General features: G+C 42.9%; 1 protein-coding gene across 8 annotated transcripts in view; it reads right to left on the bottom strand.

Annotated features, from left to right (window-relative positions):
- The window catches only part of ATP8B4 (ATPase phospholipid transporting 8B4 (putative)), a 314,688-nt gene that overhangs the window by 17,588 nt on the left and 283,388 nt on the right, over window positions 1-13,712 (bottom strand). For all 8 annotated transcript variants that reach the window (XM_082452990.1, XM_082452991.1, XM_082452995.1 and 5 more), the window contains one exon: window positions 2,841-2,924. In XM_082452990.1, the coding sequence (XP_082309116.1) occupies window positions 2,841-2,924 (84 nt within the window). The remainder of the gene's footprint in view (window positions 1-2,840; window positions 2,925-13,712) is intronic.

The following is a 13,712-nucleotide window of genomic DNA, read 5'->3' as shown; positions in this document are numbered from 1 at the left end:
GATTACAGCACCTAGATTCAGGCTGATTGGAATCTAGACCCTCAAGCAGCAGTTTTTAAAACCATGCAAATATATACCTGTGGGACTGCAAGAATGAGCCTCGTTGGCCACGAGAACCAGGCAATCTAGGAGGTTCCCTATGCAGCAGTCACAAAAGTCAGGGCTCCAGACTAATGCATAAGCTCTTTTCTGGGAGATAGCAGAAAGCTGGAGCAAGGCAGAGGGAGCAGACCAAGATGGCATCCACAGCTTACATTCCTTGAGAGCAGCTTCCTAAGCCACTAGGAGTGTGCCAAACCTGCAGCCTGCCCCTCAGGCTGAAGCTCCAGGACAAACAAAGAGGTCCTTTTTCCAGAAAGACTGGGAGTGTGTCTCAGTCTGCTGTCTGTGCAGTGCCCTGGGGGCAGCGTGCCAAGAACCAACTCTTCATTTGCTACTGTTTCATGGGACCCAGGAACGCAAGCCCCCAGCCACAAGAGCCAGGTGATCAAGTGGTGTCCCCTGGACAGCAGCTACAAGAACCAGGGCACCAGACACATGTGAAGCTCCTCTCCAGGAGACACTGGAGCTCTAGAATGTGGCATAGGGAGAGCATGAAGATACTGTCTGCCCTCTGAGGTCTCTGGAAAGGATGACAGTCAGCCCCTAGATGCATGTTTAATTAGACGGCTGCCCCCTTGAGGCCTCAGCTATAATGATTAGCTAATAGGCCTCCTTCACAGAAAGACTGAGCTCCTGAGTCTGTTGCCTCTTGCTCTGCCCTGGGAGGGGTGGTAGATATTTAAGAACTCTCTCTCCACTGGTTACAATCCTGTGAGACCTACGAGTGTAAGCCCCACTGGCCACCAGAGCCAGATGATGTAGGAGTGTTCCCTGGCAGCAGCCGTAAATATCAGGACACCAGATAGGAATATGAGCTCCTTTCTGGGTAACGCCGATTACTATAGTCCCATGGGACCAGGAATGCAAGTTTCCCTGGCCTCCAGAGCCAGGCAGTCAAGAGGTGTCCCCTGGACGGCAGCCACAGAAATAGGGGTACCAGACACATGTAACAGCTCCCTTTCAGGAGATACTGGTGCTCTGGAGTATGGCAAAGGGAGAGTACAAGGACGGCGCCCCCCAGTCTCTGTCCCTGGAGTGTGTCCCAGCGGGTTCCTAGATGTGTGTGTTAAATAAGATGCCTTCCCCCTGGCTGATGATTTAATATAAGCTGGTGAGCCTCCATCACTGGGCATGATCTGCTGCCTCTGAGCTGGGCCCAAGGAGCAAGTGGGTCTGAGCACATGGGTCCATTCAGAGCCATTTCTTAGATCGCTTCAGTCTTGTGGGTCTTGGGACATGAGCCTCATTGGTTTTAGGAGGTTCATCTCTCAGGTGCAGGTGCAGGTCTTAAATGTTAAGGTGCCCAATGTGGGGTGCACAGCCTTCACTCCTAAGGGAGAAGCTTCAGGTTTTGAGTTTTCTCCCTGTTGAGGATTGTCATGCTGAGGGCAGAGGTGGGGTTTATGGTGACATTGTGTGCCAGCCTCTCCAACTGGCTTCCATGTGGTTTTCTTCAGCCAGCCTTTAGGGTTTTTTAAGAGAAAATTTTTCCTTCTGTAGCTGTAGACCCACTGTGTCCACAGGAAGAGGTGAGTTCAGGATCTTCCTATAACACCATCTTGAATTCCCCCCTTATTATATATTTTTTCAAATTGCACAATAACCATCTTTCCCCAGAAATTGCTTTATTTTTAATATTTTACTCCACATTCTGGGCAGCTACAAAGTACCAAGGAAAGGAACACTTGTAAACATGGGCACTTGGAAATGAATGAGCTTATACCCTTACATCTAAGCTCTTCAAGAGTTCATTGCTTTTTGTAGAATTTCGCAAAATATGTTGTTCACAAACTGCCCTTTTTACATACAAGAAGTGAGGCTTACAACTGACTATGGGAATGGGAGAGTAGCGTGAGCTCATAATGCGAAGATTTATATTTTGCAATAGATGGCTTTGGGCCAGAAAATGAGGCCTAGCAAATGGATCTAACAACAGCCTGGAGAAAATCTGATCTCTTTAAAAATACTTCAAAAAAATTTTTTTAAACAATACACTCTGTGCCATGGAAGCTCCTCTGGCTAGCCTTGCACTTCCCCATAGGCAGCCAGACTTTGTCCCCATCCAGGAAGTACCCTCCAAGGGTCTGAGTGTGCCAAGGATCTACCATTTTATAAATGATTCCCTCCCTTCTCTCCCCTCAAGCACATGGAGCTAAACCAAAGAAAACTGCTCGCTTTCTCTCTCCATGGCTGTGGGGCTCCTCTCCCATTGGCAGGGTGTTCTTCTGGCCTGGAGTTCCTGTTCTGGGCTGTGCTGGACAGTGTCACCACAGACGCTAGCTCTCTGCACTCCAGCCCAGCTCCATGATTTTCTATGTATCACTGCACGGTTCTCTGCACTTTCAGAGGCTAATACAGTATTCCCTGGTGTGTGAACCACAGGTACTAGTTCTGGGGCATATTGATCAGTTCTACGTGAAAAATAAATAAGTAAACGTGCAGTTCTATGAGTTTGGGAAATGCTGGGCTACAATGAAATTAAAGAGACTGTTTCTTGCAGGACGTCTCAGAGCCTTTAGAGAAATAATGTAGGGTGTGAATCTTTAAGAGGATAGTAATCAAGCTCTGATCTTTTGGGGGAGGTGGGAGACCTGGAAGGGTTTTTGAGCCATGCAATACCTATGAAAACAACTGCATTCCTAGGACTCTATGATTCGTGTCTTCTACTTAGAAACTCAAAGCAACTAAAAGGCATCAACAGAGCAAAATAGATTATAAAGGCAGAGATAAACACGTACCTGGTCAAAAATCCCCATGGCTAAAACAGGCAGTGATGTGTAGACAATGTTATAAAGGGTAATGAACCACTGGTCATAGACAGTCTGAAAAGAAATGAACATGTCAGTGAGAAATATCATCCATAGGTGTGAGAATATTCACTTTGAGGCTCTTGGACTGACTATCTCAATTTCCTGAGTTGGACGGGAGTTTGGTGTTAGAGTCAGACAGACATGAGTTCTCCCCAGGCTCTGTCTCTTATCAGCTCCACTGCTTTAGTGGGGTACTAGATCTTCCTAAACTTCAATTTCTTCATCTCTAAAATGAAGCCGTACTCTCACTTGCAGAGGTGCAGTGGGGGTGGATGAAAGGGTATCATACGTGCAGAACACATAAAACAATGCTGGACACACACAAGGCCCTGGCCCCTGTGGCGGGTTATTTCATTCTTTAGGCTTTTAATGGCTTATAATAAGTCCAATTACCTGATCTAAGTGATAAACAAGGATCCGCTAACATCTTCAGAGGGAGATACAGAAATGAACCTGTCAGTCCCACCCTCTGTTCAAATGGAGAGCTTTTTCTTGGGAGAGGTTTAAACCAAGGTAGACCTGGAACTAGCTGCTCACTACAGTGGGTATAAAATAAGTAAGACAATAAAAATATCCCCTCACACCTATAGAGAGCACTTCCCTGCATGAGCCCCACTAAAAGTCAATGAGGCATGTGAAACGGTCATTATATCCCCATTGTATTAATAAGTGCCTAGAGATATAGAAACAGAATGTAATAAGTGTTACAGAGCTTATCACAGGCAAAGGCAAAAATTAAAACCTAGGTCTCCAGATCCTAACCAATGTCTGTTCTACCACTCTATCATACATTCATTCATTCATTCAATATTTATTAAGAAACCACTATGTGCCAGGTACCAGGTTCTAGGCAATAGTATTTGAACATGATACAATCAGATAAAAATTCCATATGAAATATGCATTGTAATGGTGTCAGGAAACAAACAATTTATACAGTAACGAAGATATATATATATATATAGTTGGTGAGTGAATGAGTGAGACGGTAATCAGTACTAGGGTGGAAAAGGGATAGGAAATATAGGAGGGCTGTAACTGTGATAAGGTGATTGGAGAAGGTCTCACTAAGAAGTAATATTGGAGAAAAAATCTGAAGGAAATAAAGAATCGAAATTTGCAGTTTTCTGGGACAGGAAAATTTCATAGTGCAAGTAGAGTGCATGAAAAATCCCTGAGGCAAGAAAGCATCTGGTATGTTCAGAGGACAGCAAGACAGTCCATCTGGCTGGAGCAGAGTGACCTACAGGGAGTATAATGATGTCAAAGAAATAAAGAGGAGGATCCTATGGAGGTAACCATGGCTTGTTCCCTAAGTAAAATGAGAAGACATTAGGGGATTCTGAGCAAAGAAACATCCTGATCCGATTTGTATTTTAACCTGAGCACTCTGGATGCTGTGCTGAGAATAGACTGAAGAGGGGCAATTGTGGAAGTTGGGAAACCAATTAGGAGGCTACCGCAGTGCTCCAGATGAAAGATGAAGGGGGCTGGATCAGGTGATCAGCAGGGAGAAGTGCTAGATTTTGAATATATTCTGAAGCATATTTTCTTATTAGGGCAATTCTGAAAGCAATGAGGAATCTTAAGTGCAAATGTTCCAGACAGAGAAACTAAAGGTAGGTTCTACATAGTTATATAGGTAAGGCAATCCTTTAAATCACGTCCTGTACATGTACACTATATTGATGACAAAGTATTTTGGTGTCTTTATTGCTAAATCTGGATTTGGACTACTCTAGGTCTTAGCATTATTGTTTACTCTTGAGATGGGTGTATATTTGTTCGAGGAAAGGGGAAGTGGAGGCCAGCGTTCAAAGGCCAAATCTCAATCTGGACTCTTCTGTTGAAGCTCCACAGGTGGTTTTATTCAATACTGAATAAACCAGACACTATGAAAAAATGGTGATTATTGTATTCTGAGCAAGGTTAGCCCCATGGTAAGAAGTAAAGAGCATGGACATTCCCACTGTCAGTCATCTCAAGGAGAGTTCATTCTTAGGGCAAAAAAAAAAAAAAAAAAAAAGAGAACAGAAAAGAGAAGTGGGGTAGATGAGGGAAGGAAGGAAATTATTTTACTCTCTGTGTATCTCAGAGAGTTGAGGCCTGGAATCGACATAGGAAAGACCTGCTCAATGTCATTCTCTTTGAGGGGAGGCTAAACGACAAGGCAGGAAAGTTGAATTCAACCACCAATAAACGGCTGAGACAGGATTTAGGCAAAGCGGCGACATTAGTAACTACCAGCAAGAGGCCTATGCCTGTGATTGAGAATAACCATTCTAGTAACCAGTTTTTAAGTTCTCTGAATGGTAATTCCCTGTTGTTATTCTTTGAGGCCTGCTAAACTCTGTTCTTTGACTCTGACTCTGCTGTGAGGATTTGAAAGGGGGGCCTATGTCCAGACATGCGCTAAGTGTTTAACAACTAGCTCTTAAAAAGAAAGAAAAAGCCCTGATTTGTAGCATTGACCAATTTCCATGGTGTAAATATTTTCCCGTGACTGTTGAAGCAGTCCTATCACTGAGTTGAGAAGCGATGTGCCATAGCACGCCATTGTATATAGTATTTCCACCACACAGATCCAACAGATAGAAATAACCTCAAGGGCAAAATCAGCAAAATAGGGTAAGCTAATTTAAAAGGGATGAGTTTTGAGTATTCATGAACTTCGTGTTGCATATAATTTATTTAAATTGTAAGTTTATATAATTTAATTTTTCATAACAGCTGTGTTTAACCACTGGCTCACATAAATCCTAAGAATTTAACAATCAGTTCTTAGGAGCCAATATGGGCCAGCTCGAGCATACCACAGCCTATGTTTATGCTTGGAGCAAAGTAGTACAGACAGCAGCAGCCACCCAGAGGATCTTAGACTCAATGTGGCAAGAGAGAACCTACAGAAGGGCAGGGCAATAGCCTGGAGTATCAGGCAACCATGAGAATAGACCAGAAAAGTTTGTCAGCACTCCCTGGAAACCCCAAGATATTTTAGCAGAGCTATCTGAAACAAGCCTGGGTTTATGGTATGCATAAAGATAGGGGCATGTGCCGTCAGTAACAATGGATTCATACCAAACTCCCCACTGAAGATAACAACAAAAGCTAAGGAAAAAAAGTATCTTCATCAAAGCTTCAATGAACTAACTAGTCGGGAACACCTGTCAAGATAAAGGAGAGGATAAGAATTTAAGAACCACTTCAAGGCATAGGATGATGTTTTCTTTCTCCAGAGACTGTGTTTATCTCCTTCTATCAGCTGCTGAGGTTGGGATGAAGACCTGATGTTTTCTGCACCACCCAGCTGTTCTGCCTGTGACCCTATTGCCAGGAGGCTGCCCTTGGGTCCCAGTCCAGAGTGGGGAGTATTTCAACAGGATCTCTACCCTTGACAGGCATTGAACCTTATCCCTCTAGACTCAGGAAATGATTAAAAGAGAGGACCATGAGCTTCACAGTTGCCTCCTGTAGATCATCAACATCCTCAGGGCACATGGCTCAGAGCAGTGCAAACCTCCAGGGTCCCAGCCCAGAGTAGAGTGTTAACAGAGCCCCAGACGCCAGCTCCTATCTTCTGGACTCCTGTTTGCTCAGCCTCTCTCTCTTCCTTCGGATGAGCAAAGGTGTCCAACAAATCTATTCCTAGAGATACACGTTCAGAATGTCTGCCTTCGTGTACCAGGAGACATATGAAAATGCTCATACCAGAACTGGTTATAACAGTCCCAAACCAGAAACATCCATCAGGAGTGGAATGTAGAAAGACACTGTAGTATATTGATATCATAGAATTCTACAGAGTAATGAAAAGCAAGGAACTACAGCTATATCCAAAACCACAAATGAATCAAAAAATATATACAATGTTGAGCAAAAGAAGCCAGACAAAAAAGTATGATTCCATTTCAATAAAGTTTAAAAATGTGCCAATCTATTCTATGTTGTTTAGAGATTTATACTCATAGGATAAGATTATAAAACAAAGTGATTATAAAATATCAGGGCAATGATTAACTCCAGAGAGTTGGAAAATGAGGTGTGACTGAGAAAAGGCAAGGGAGCTTCTGTGGTTTGGCAACGTTCTGGTTCTTGCCCTGGATCGTGGTGACGTGTTCATTTTACAATCTGTTAAGCTGACATTTATGTATTATGTACTTTTTTGGTAGATTTGTTATATTTTACAATAAAAAAGGAAACACATGACCTTATTTTTTAGTCATAGCCTGGCGAGACTTTGGGCACTGGGAGGATTTTTAAAATCCTGATGCCTGTGTCACATCCAGGCCAATTAAATCAGTATCTTTGGAGGTGGGATGATCCAAGCATTGGTAATTTTAAAAATTTCCCAGGTGATTCCACTGTGAAGCCAAGATTGAGAATTTCACTTACCGCCATCAAAAAAAAAAAAAAAAAAAATGCACTAGCTGACACAAATCCTCAAGCGGTAGCTGATGGCATCTTCTGACTTTCATTTCAATTCATTTTAGGATTGCAGTATGGAAAATATAAGAGGGGGAAGGCAATTAAATTGAAGTCTTATAGCGTCAGGCAGAACCTGGTACTGTCAGATCTCTTCTTCTTCCTCCACCTCATCCACCATCTAACTTCTACTCACTGAGAAGAGATGATTTTAGGTACAAGGAAGAAAGAAAGAATCTGGAAAATTACGACAAGCTAAACTATGAGTAACTGATTAAACCTGCAATTATTTGACGGTAGCATTTGTAAGCTGGCATTCAGATTTGAAGCCTCATTTCACAACTGGAGCAAGAGAGACAGGAAGGAAAATCAGTGAGAATAAAGTTTAAATGAGTTTTTGCAACTTCTTGCGAGAGTTTTTGCTGCCACACAGAATCACAACAACAAAAAGAAAACTAGCTGATATGTACTGAACACCATATGTACCAGGCATTATTTTAACATATATTGACTCATTAAGTAATCACAACAATCCTGTGAGGTTGGTGCTATCAACAGCCCCCAGTTTACAGATGGGGAAACTAGTTTGAGACCCACTAGGTTAGGAGACTGCCCAACGTCACACAGAACACAAAGATTTTTAAGGTGGGGTATGGAAATTTTAAGGGGTCCACAATGGCAAAACTATTTTCAGAATGATGCTAAGAACTTGATTATTTGCCCTTTTCACTCTCATTCTCGCATGAGTGTATATGACTTGTGATATCACAACCAACTGAATGCAGAAGCGGATATGAGAACCCAGCTGCTTCCTATTGTGCTAAATAGTAAGAACTTAAGTATAAAAATTGACTCTCTTCTCACAGCTTATTTTTTGGAGAGTACAGTAATTTTTTTCATTAAAATATGTTATTTAGGTAAACATGTCATGGGTTCATTATTTTTTAATAAATTAATAAATGTTTAAATTTTTTCTCCATTTTAATTTCTGATATGATAAATATTGATAGATAGGGTCCTGAGATCACAGAGTTTGAGAACTGCTGGCCTAGCAAGTGTCAGGACCAAGTTCCAGCCCTGGTACTCAGCATTCACAGCGCTGACCATGGCATGAAACCACCTCTCGATCAGCGGTATCATTTGGCAAGTTTCTTTAAAATCTTCTTTGCTCACATCATTTTATACAGTTGAGAGTGTGCAATAAATACAGTTTTGTATGCTGGTTTTTGTCATCTGAAATGGTAACATTAGCACTTGCCCAAGTTAGAAATCTTCCAATGGCTTCCATTTTACTTGGAATGAAATCCGGGCTCTGCACCACGACGGAAAGCTCTTCCTGAGCCATGCTTGTCTGCCTCTTCAACTTTGCTTCACTGTACTCTCGCCCTCACTCACGGAGCTTCAGCTTCACTGATTGTCTTTCTCTAACTTACCAGGCTCATTCCTACATCAAGGGACAATTGCACTTGCCATGCCCTCTGCCTGGAATACTTTAACCCCGGGGTATTCAAATGAAAGTTTCCCTCTAAACACTCAGGTCACAGTTCCAGTGTTACCTTCTCAATGAGAACTTCTACATTACCCAGTTCTTTCTTAATAACAATTCTGAAATTAGCTCACTAATTTACTTCTTTATTATCTGTCTTCATCCCACTAGAATATAATCTCCATAAAACAGAGACTTACGCACAACGTTAACTCCTGTGTCTAGAGTATCATCTAGCCAATGGTAGGTGCTCTATAAATATTTGATGAATTAATTATTTTACAACTTTTTATAAATGTTAGACATTTAACTTGCTGCTAGACCCTCCCCTGAGGATGTGCCACAGGCTTCTCAAACTCAGTGTGCCCAGGCCTGGACTCATTCTCACAGTTCCTTAACCAGGCTCCCTTCTTGTGTTCCCTATATCAGTTTCTGACACCACCACATCCATATGATCTCTCTCCCTCTCTCCAACACCTGACATCAAATTAATCCCAGATCCCCCCGATTTAACCATGCCAGATGGCTTGTGCTGCAGCCCAAAGCACTCTTCACTTCTGTCAATTTCCTCCTATTGTCCCCCGTGTTGGGATGGCCATTCTTTCACTCCTCACCTGCTTCGCTCTGATTGATCCTTGAAGGGTCAGCCCAGAGACAGATCTTCTGGGAAGACTTTCTGAGCGCTGCCCACTTCCATCCTCCAGCACTGGGTTCCAGGCCACTCCTTGGTAGTCCCATGACACTCCACACCTCACCGCTTCATAGCTGTCGACTTACAATTATTTATATGCTGGTTCCCAGGCCCTCCCCACTAGACTTCAAGCTTCTTGGTGAAACCAAGCAGGACCCTGTGGGGCTCCCGGGCGTGGAAGCCTTTCCTTGTCCCCCATTTCTTGTTTGTAGGAAACAGACTCCAGCCTCCATGACCTTCCCTGAGTTCCAAAGGGAAGATTCGAAGAGTTGCTAATCAGGGAAGGGAGGGGATGAAGAGACAAGGAAGGAGCCGCCAAGAAACAATAGTGCAGCCTTGGGGCAGGGTCCTGGTTCCACCTCAAGGGATACACATAACAGTATCTTTGAGCTCTTTACAGAACTAAAACCCCCAACAGATGGAAGATGTCAGCATTCTTCATTCCAGAGAGGACCACCTGAGGCCAGATTAAAGGAACCAGAGAAACTCATCAAGAGATTACCTGAGACCAGATTAAAGGAGTGCAGGCCCTGAACACACCCTAATCTTATCAGCAACCCCACCCTTGAACCCTTGCTATAAAACTCCTAACCAAATCCTCCTGGGTTGGGACACACAGTTTTTGAGGGCAGAAGCCTGCTGTGTCCCCCTTTGCCTGGCAAAGCAATAAAGCTATTCTTTTCCACTTCACCCAAAACTGTCTCCAAGATTCAATTCAGCACTGGTGCACAGAGGCCAAGTTTTTGGCATCACTGAGAGCAGGCTATACAATTTATTCATCTGTGGGAGCTCAGGAACCTAACTCAATGCCCGGCAGATGGTAAGTATTCAACAGAAGGAAGCTGGTATCTTAAGGGTAAAGGTATTGGAGTCAGAATTCTGATAGAACTGCGTGTCCCTGAGCAAAATACTCAATCTCTCTCAGTCTTAGGTTCCTTGGCTATAAAATGGGGATTTGAGGGGGGCTGTGAGTATGCAATGAAATGAGTAAATGTCAGTACAGCAGCACCTGACAGATAATGAATACATTTATTATGCAAGGAAGGGAGGGAGGCAGGAGCATGCAAGGATTCAAGCTTCAAGTGATATGTTTAATGGTAAATAAAAAGGTATATTTTCCTACAAATTATACTTTTCTATGAAAATACAATTCTTTATTGCTACAACTAACCATAGACATTTATATCCATAATAAACTGCTATATTAATGAAATCAATAGAAAATTAGAGCACGATTTAAAGAAAACCAAATACCTTGATATAATTATCATTTTCCTCGTGAATACTTAATTATATCAATCACTGTTTACTCTAACTCTAGTTTTGCCTCAAATGTGTTAAACTGAGTCATTCACTTTTAAAAGACACCTTTCCCAGTTATGTGTATTGATTTAGCACAGCTTAGGCTTTAGGGGCTTCCATAAAAAATAAAATCACAAGCAGTATTTCTTCTACAACAGGCTTCTTCCTCTCCTTGCAAGAGATCTCCAACTACTCAAATAGTTATCCTAGTAAATGCTCCACTTCCCCTTTAAGTCCTTAGCTACACTCAGAAAAGTTTAAAGACCCCCTCTGGTGACTAAGACCAAAAGAGAGGGGCATACTAGCCACATCATGACCCACATGGACCCCATCCCTGTTTCTCCCCTTCCACGCATGCTCAAGCCCTCTACTATTTCCACTACCCCCCCCAAACACTCTCTCCCTCCCTCCCCTCCCCTCACATGTGGGTTGATCAGATGCCCCAAAGATATGGGTGGGGTGAAGGAAGGAGGGGGGGTGATTCCTCTGTAGCCTCTCACGTGGGAAGCATTCTGGCCGGAGACTAGACCAGACCAGTGCTGACATTCTGATTTTGGGTGACTCCAATTGTTTGTATAAACAGGAGTCCTGAACAAAAATATTTGTCCTGAGGCCCCCATTCTCCTAGGGGCAGCCATACCACCTCTACTTCCAAATTTTCTGTTACCCATTTCCAATATTCTTAATAAGAGGGAAAAGCCATGCTCCTGTGCCATGCCACTAGTCTGTTTGGAAGCCTAAAAGTGTCTCTTCACAGATCAGAAAAAAGACAGTGGAATGTTCATTTTTCCAACTTCACTGTTTTCCTATTTAAGGAAAGCTCCTCCTGGCTCCCTTCTCTGTGGGAGCAATTTATCAACCTTATCAACCATTTTATATAGAGTAAAAATACTCCAGCTATAAATTATAATCTAACAGCTTGGGGAACACAAAATCTATGATTTATAGAATACCACATTTAAATAAACCTTAATAAGGATCTTAAACAGTTACAAAGGGCTTTCTCTTCTGAGACCATTGGCTTAGCTCCTTGTTCAAATGACATGTATTCCCCCCTTCTGCTCTGTGTTGCAAAGGAAAACTATATAATGATATTTTTCTTTTTGGCCTTAAAAAATTTGTCATTTAAAGAAAACACATTGTGGAATAAATATGAGGTGCTTAGCCTCAGCACATCTGTTACTGATTTGTGTAATTAGCAGAAACCCACCAGCAGGATCCAGGAGGAATGGCCCAGACCTGAGCACCCGCCCCTCCCAGGGTTTTCCGCAGAGCACATCTGGAAGGGGAGGGGAGGGGAACCGCCAGCCTGGTTGACATGGGCTCACAGGTAACCAAATCCATGAAGTCATCCAAGCCTTGAGGTTAGTCTCACTCTTTCACGTCACTTTCCAAACTTTTCATTATGAGTTTTCTTATATTGTTTGACAGAACTAATGTTTTTCTGGCCTTGACAAGATAATTGTTTCCATATCACAGCAGAATTTAAAAAAAAAAGTGCACAATGATAAATTGTCATTAGATAATATCAGAAGTACACAGTGCCAGTAGTTGCATAGTTTCAAATGTGAATTTCCTAAATAGGGCTTCAACCAATGGTTTTTTTTTGTTGTTGTGGGTTTTTTTTTTGAGGGGGGGAGGCAGGTGGTTGAGGGGTTCTTATGGCTCTATCTCTGGTGGGGGATAGTTTATTAAAAGTCCTGAGGGCATAAGGTACTTTTCAAATAAATTACACGTATAAACAGTGCACACAAATCCACAGCGGATTCCACGAAAATCATGCAGGCTTTGATAACAGATTGAGATAAAGCATGTCCTTAGAAAGGATCCATGATTCAGTTTTAAGACTTATCTGACCTTTATCCAAACCCCTCTGGTCCAGAAATCTGATTGGAAATCTCATCAGGGCAGATTATATTTAAATGGTCTTTTAGTGGCAGTTTGGTTGGAGTGTTTGCTGGCAGAAGGTGGCCTCCAGCTTCCAGATGGTTCCAGGAGGAAGTTGCCACCTTTCTAAGAATCTAAGCTGTGGGAGATACTCCCTACAGCATAAGCTCTCTCTCAGTAAGAGAGTTCATTTTCTCCCCCATAGTCCTAGCGTACTGACTGTTTCTGGACGTTTCTCCTTTAGATTCCAAATAAAGCAAACATTTGCCTGATTAGGGGTTAGGAGAATACAGTTTTTTTTTTTTTTTTTTTTTTTAAAGATATCGCCATTCTCTCAAGTCTATAACAATTCCAGCGGCCATTTATCAAGCGAAGCAGAAGGCCCACTGAAGAAAAAGTCAGAAGACGTGATGAGCTCTAGTCTCAGCTTTGTCTACCACTGATCCTCAGGTCTTGGGGAACTCAGGTTCCTCCTCTATAAAATGAGGGGCTAGGGGCTCCCCTGGTGGCGCAGTGGTTGAGAATCTGCCTGCCAATGCAGGGGACACGGGCTCAAGCCCTGGTCTGGGAGGATCCCACATGCCGTGGAGCACCTGGGCCCGTGAGCCACAACTACTGAGCCTGCGCGTCTGGAGCCTGTGCTCCGCAACAAGAGAGGCCGCAATAGTGAGAGGCCCGCGCACCGCGATGAAGAGTGGCCCCCGCTTGCCGCAACTGGAGAAAGCCCTCGCGCAGAAACGAAGACCCAACACAGCCAAAAAGAAATATAAAAATAAATAAATAAATAATAATTTAAAAAAAAAAAGATGAGGGGCTAGACTCAGTATCTCTGACATTCCCTGCCGGAGCAAAGATTTTAGATTTCCACAAGACATACACTTTTTGTTCTGTGTCCCAGCTGCTTCTCCCAGGAAAGCCTACCCAGCAAAGCGAACAAAAGGAGTCTGGTCCCTCCCAGGCAGATTCTTTCTCCATGGGTCCTAAAGCAACCACAACAAAGGTGAGTCACTGA

This window comes from Balaenoptera physalus (assembly GCF_965194825.1).
Source record: "Balaenoptera physalus genome assembly, chromosome: 2".
Lineage (NCBI taxonomy): Eukaryota > Metazoa > Chordata > Mammalia > Artiodactyla > Balaenopteridae > Balaenoptera > Balaenoptera physalus.
The sequence above is the reverse complement of the archived record's forward strand: the minus strand, read 5'-3'. Positions and strand labels throughout refer to the sequence as shown.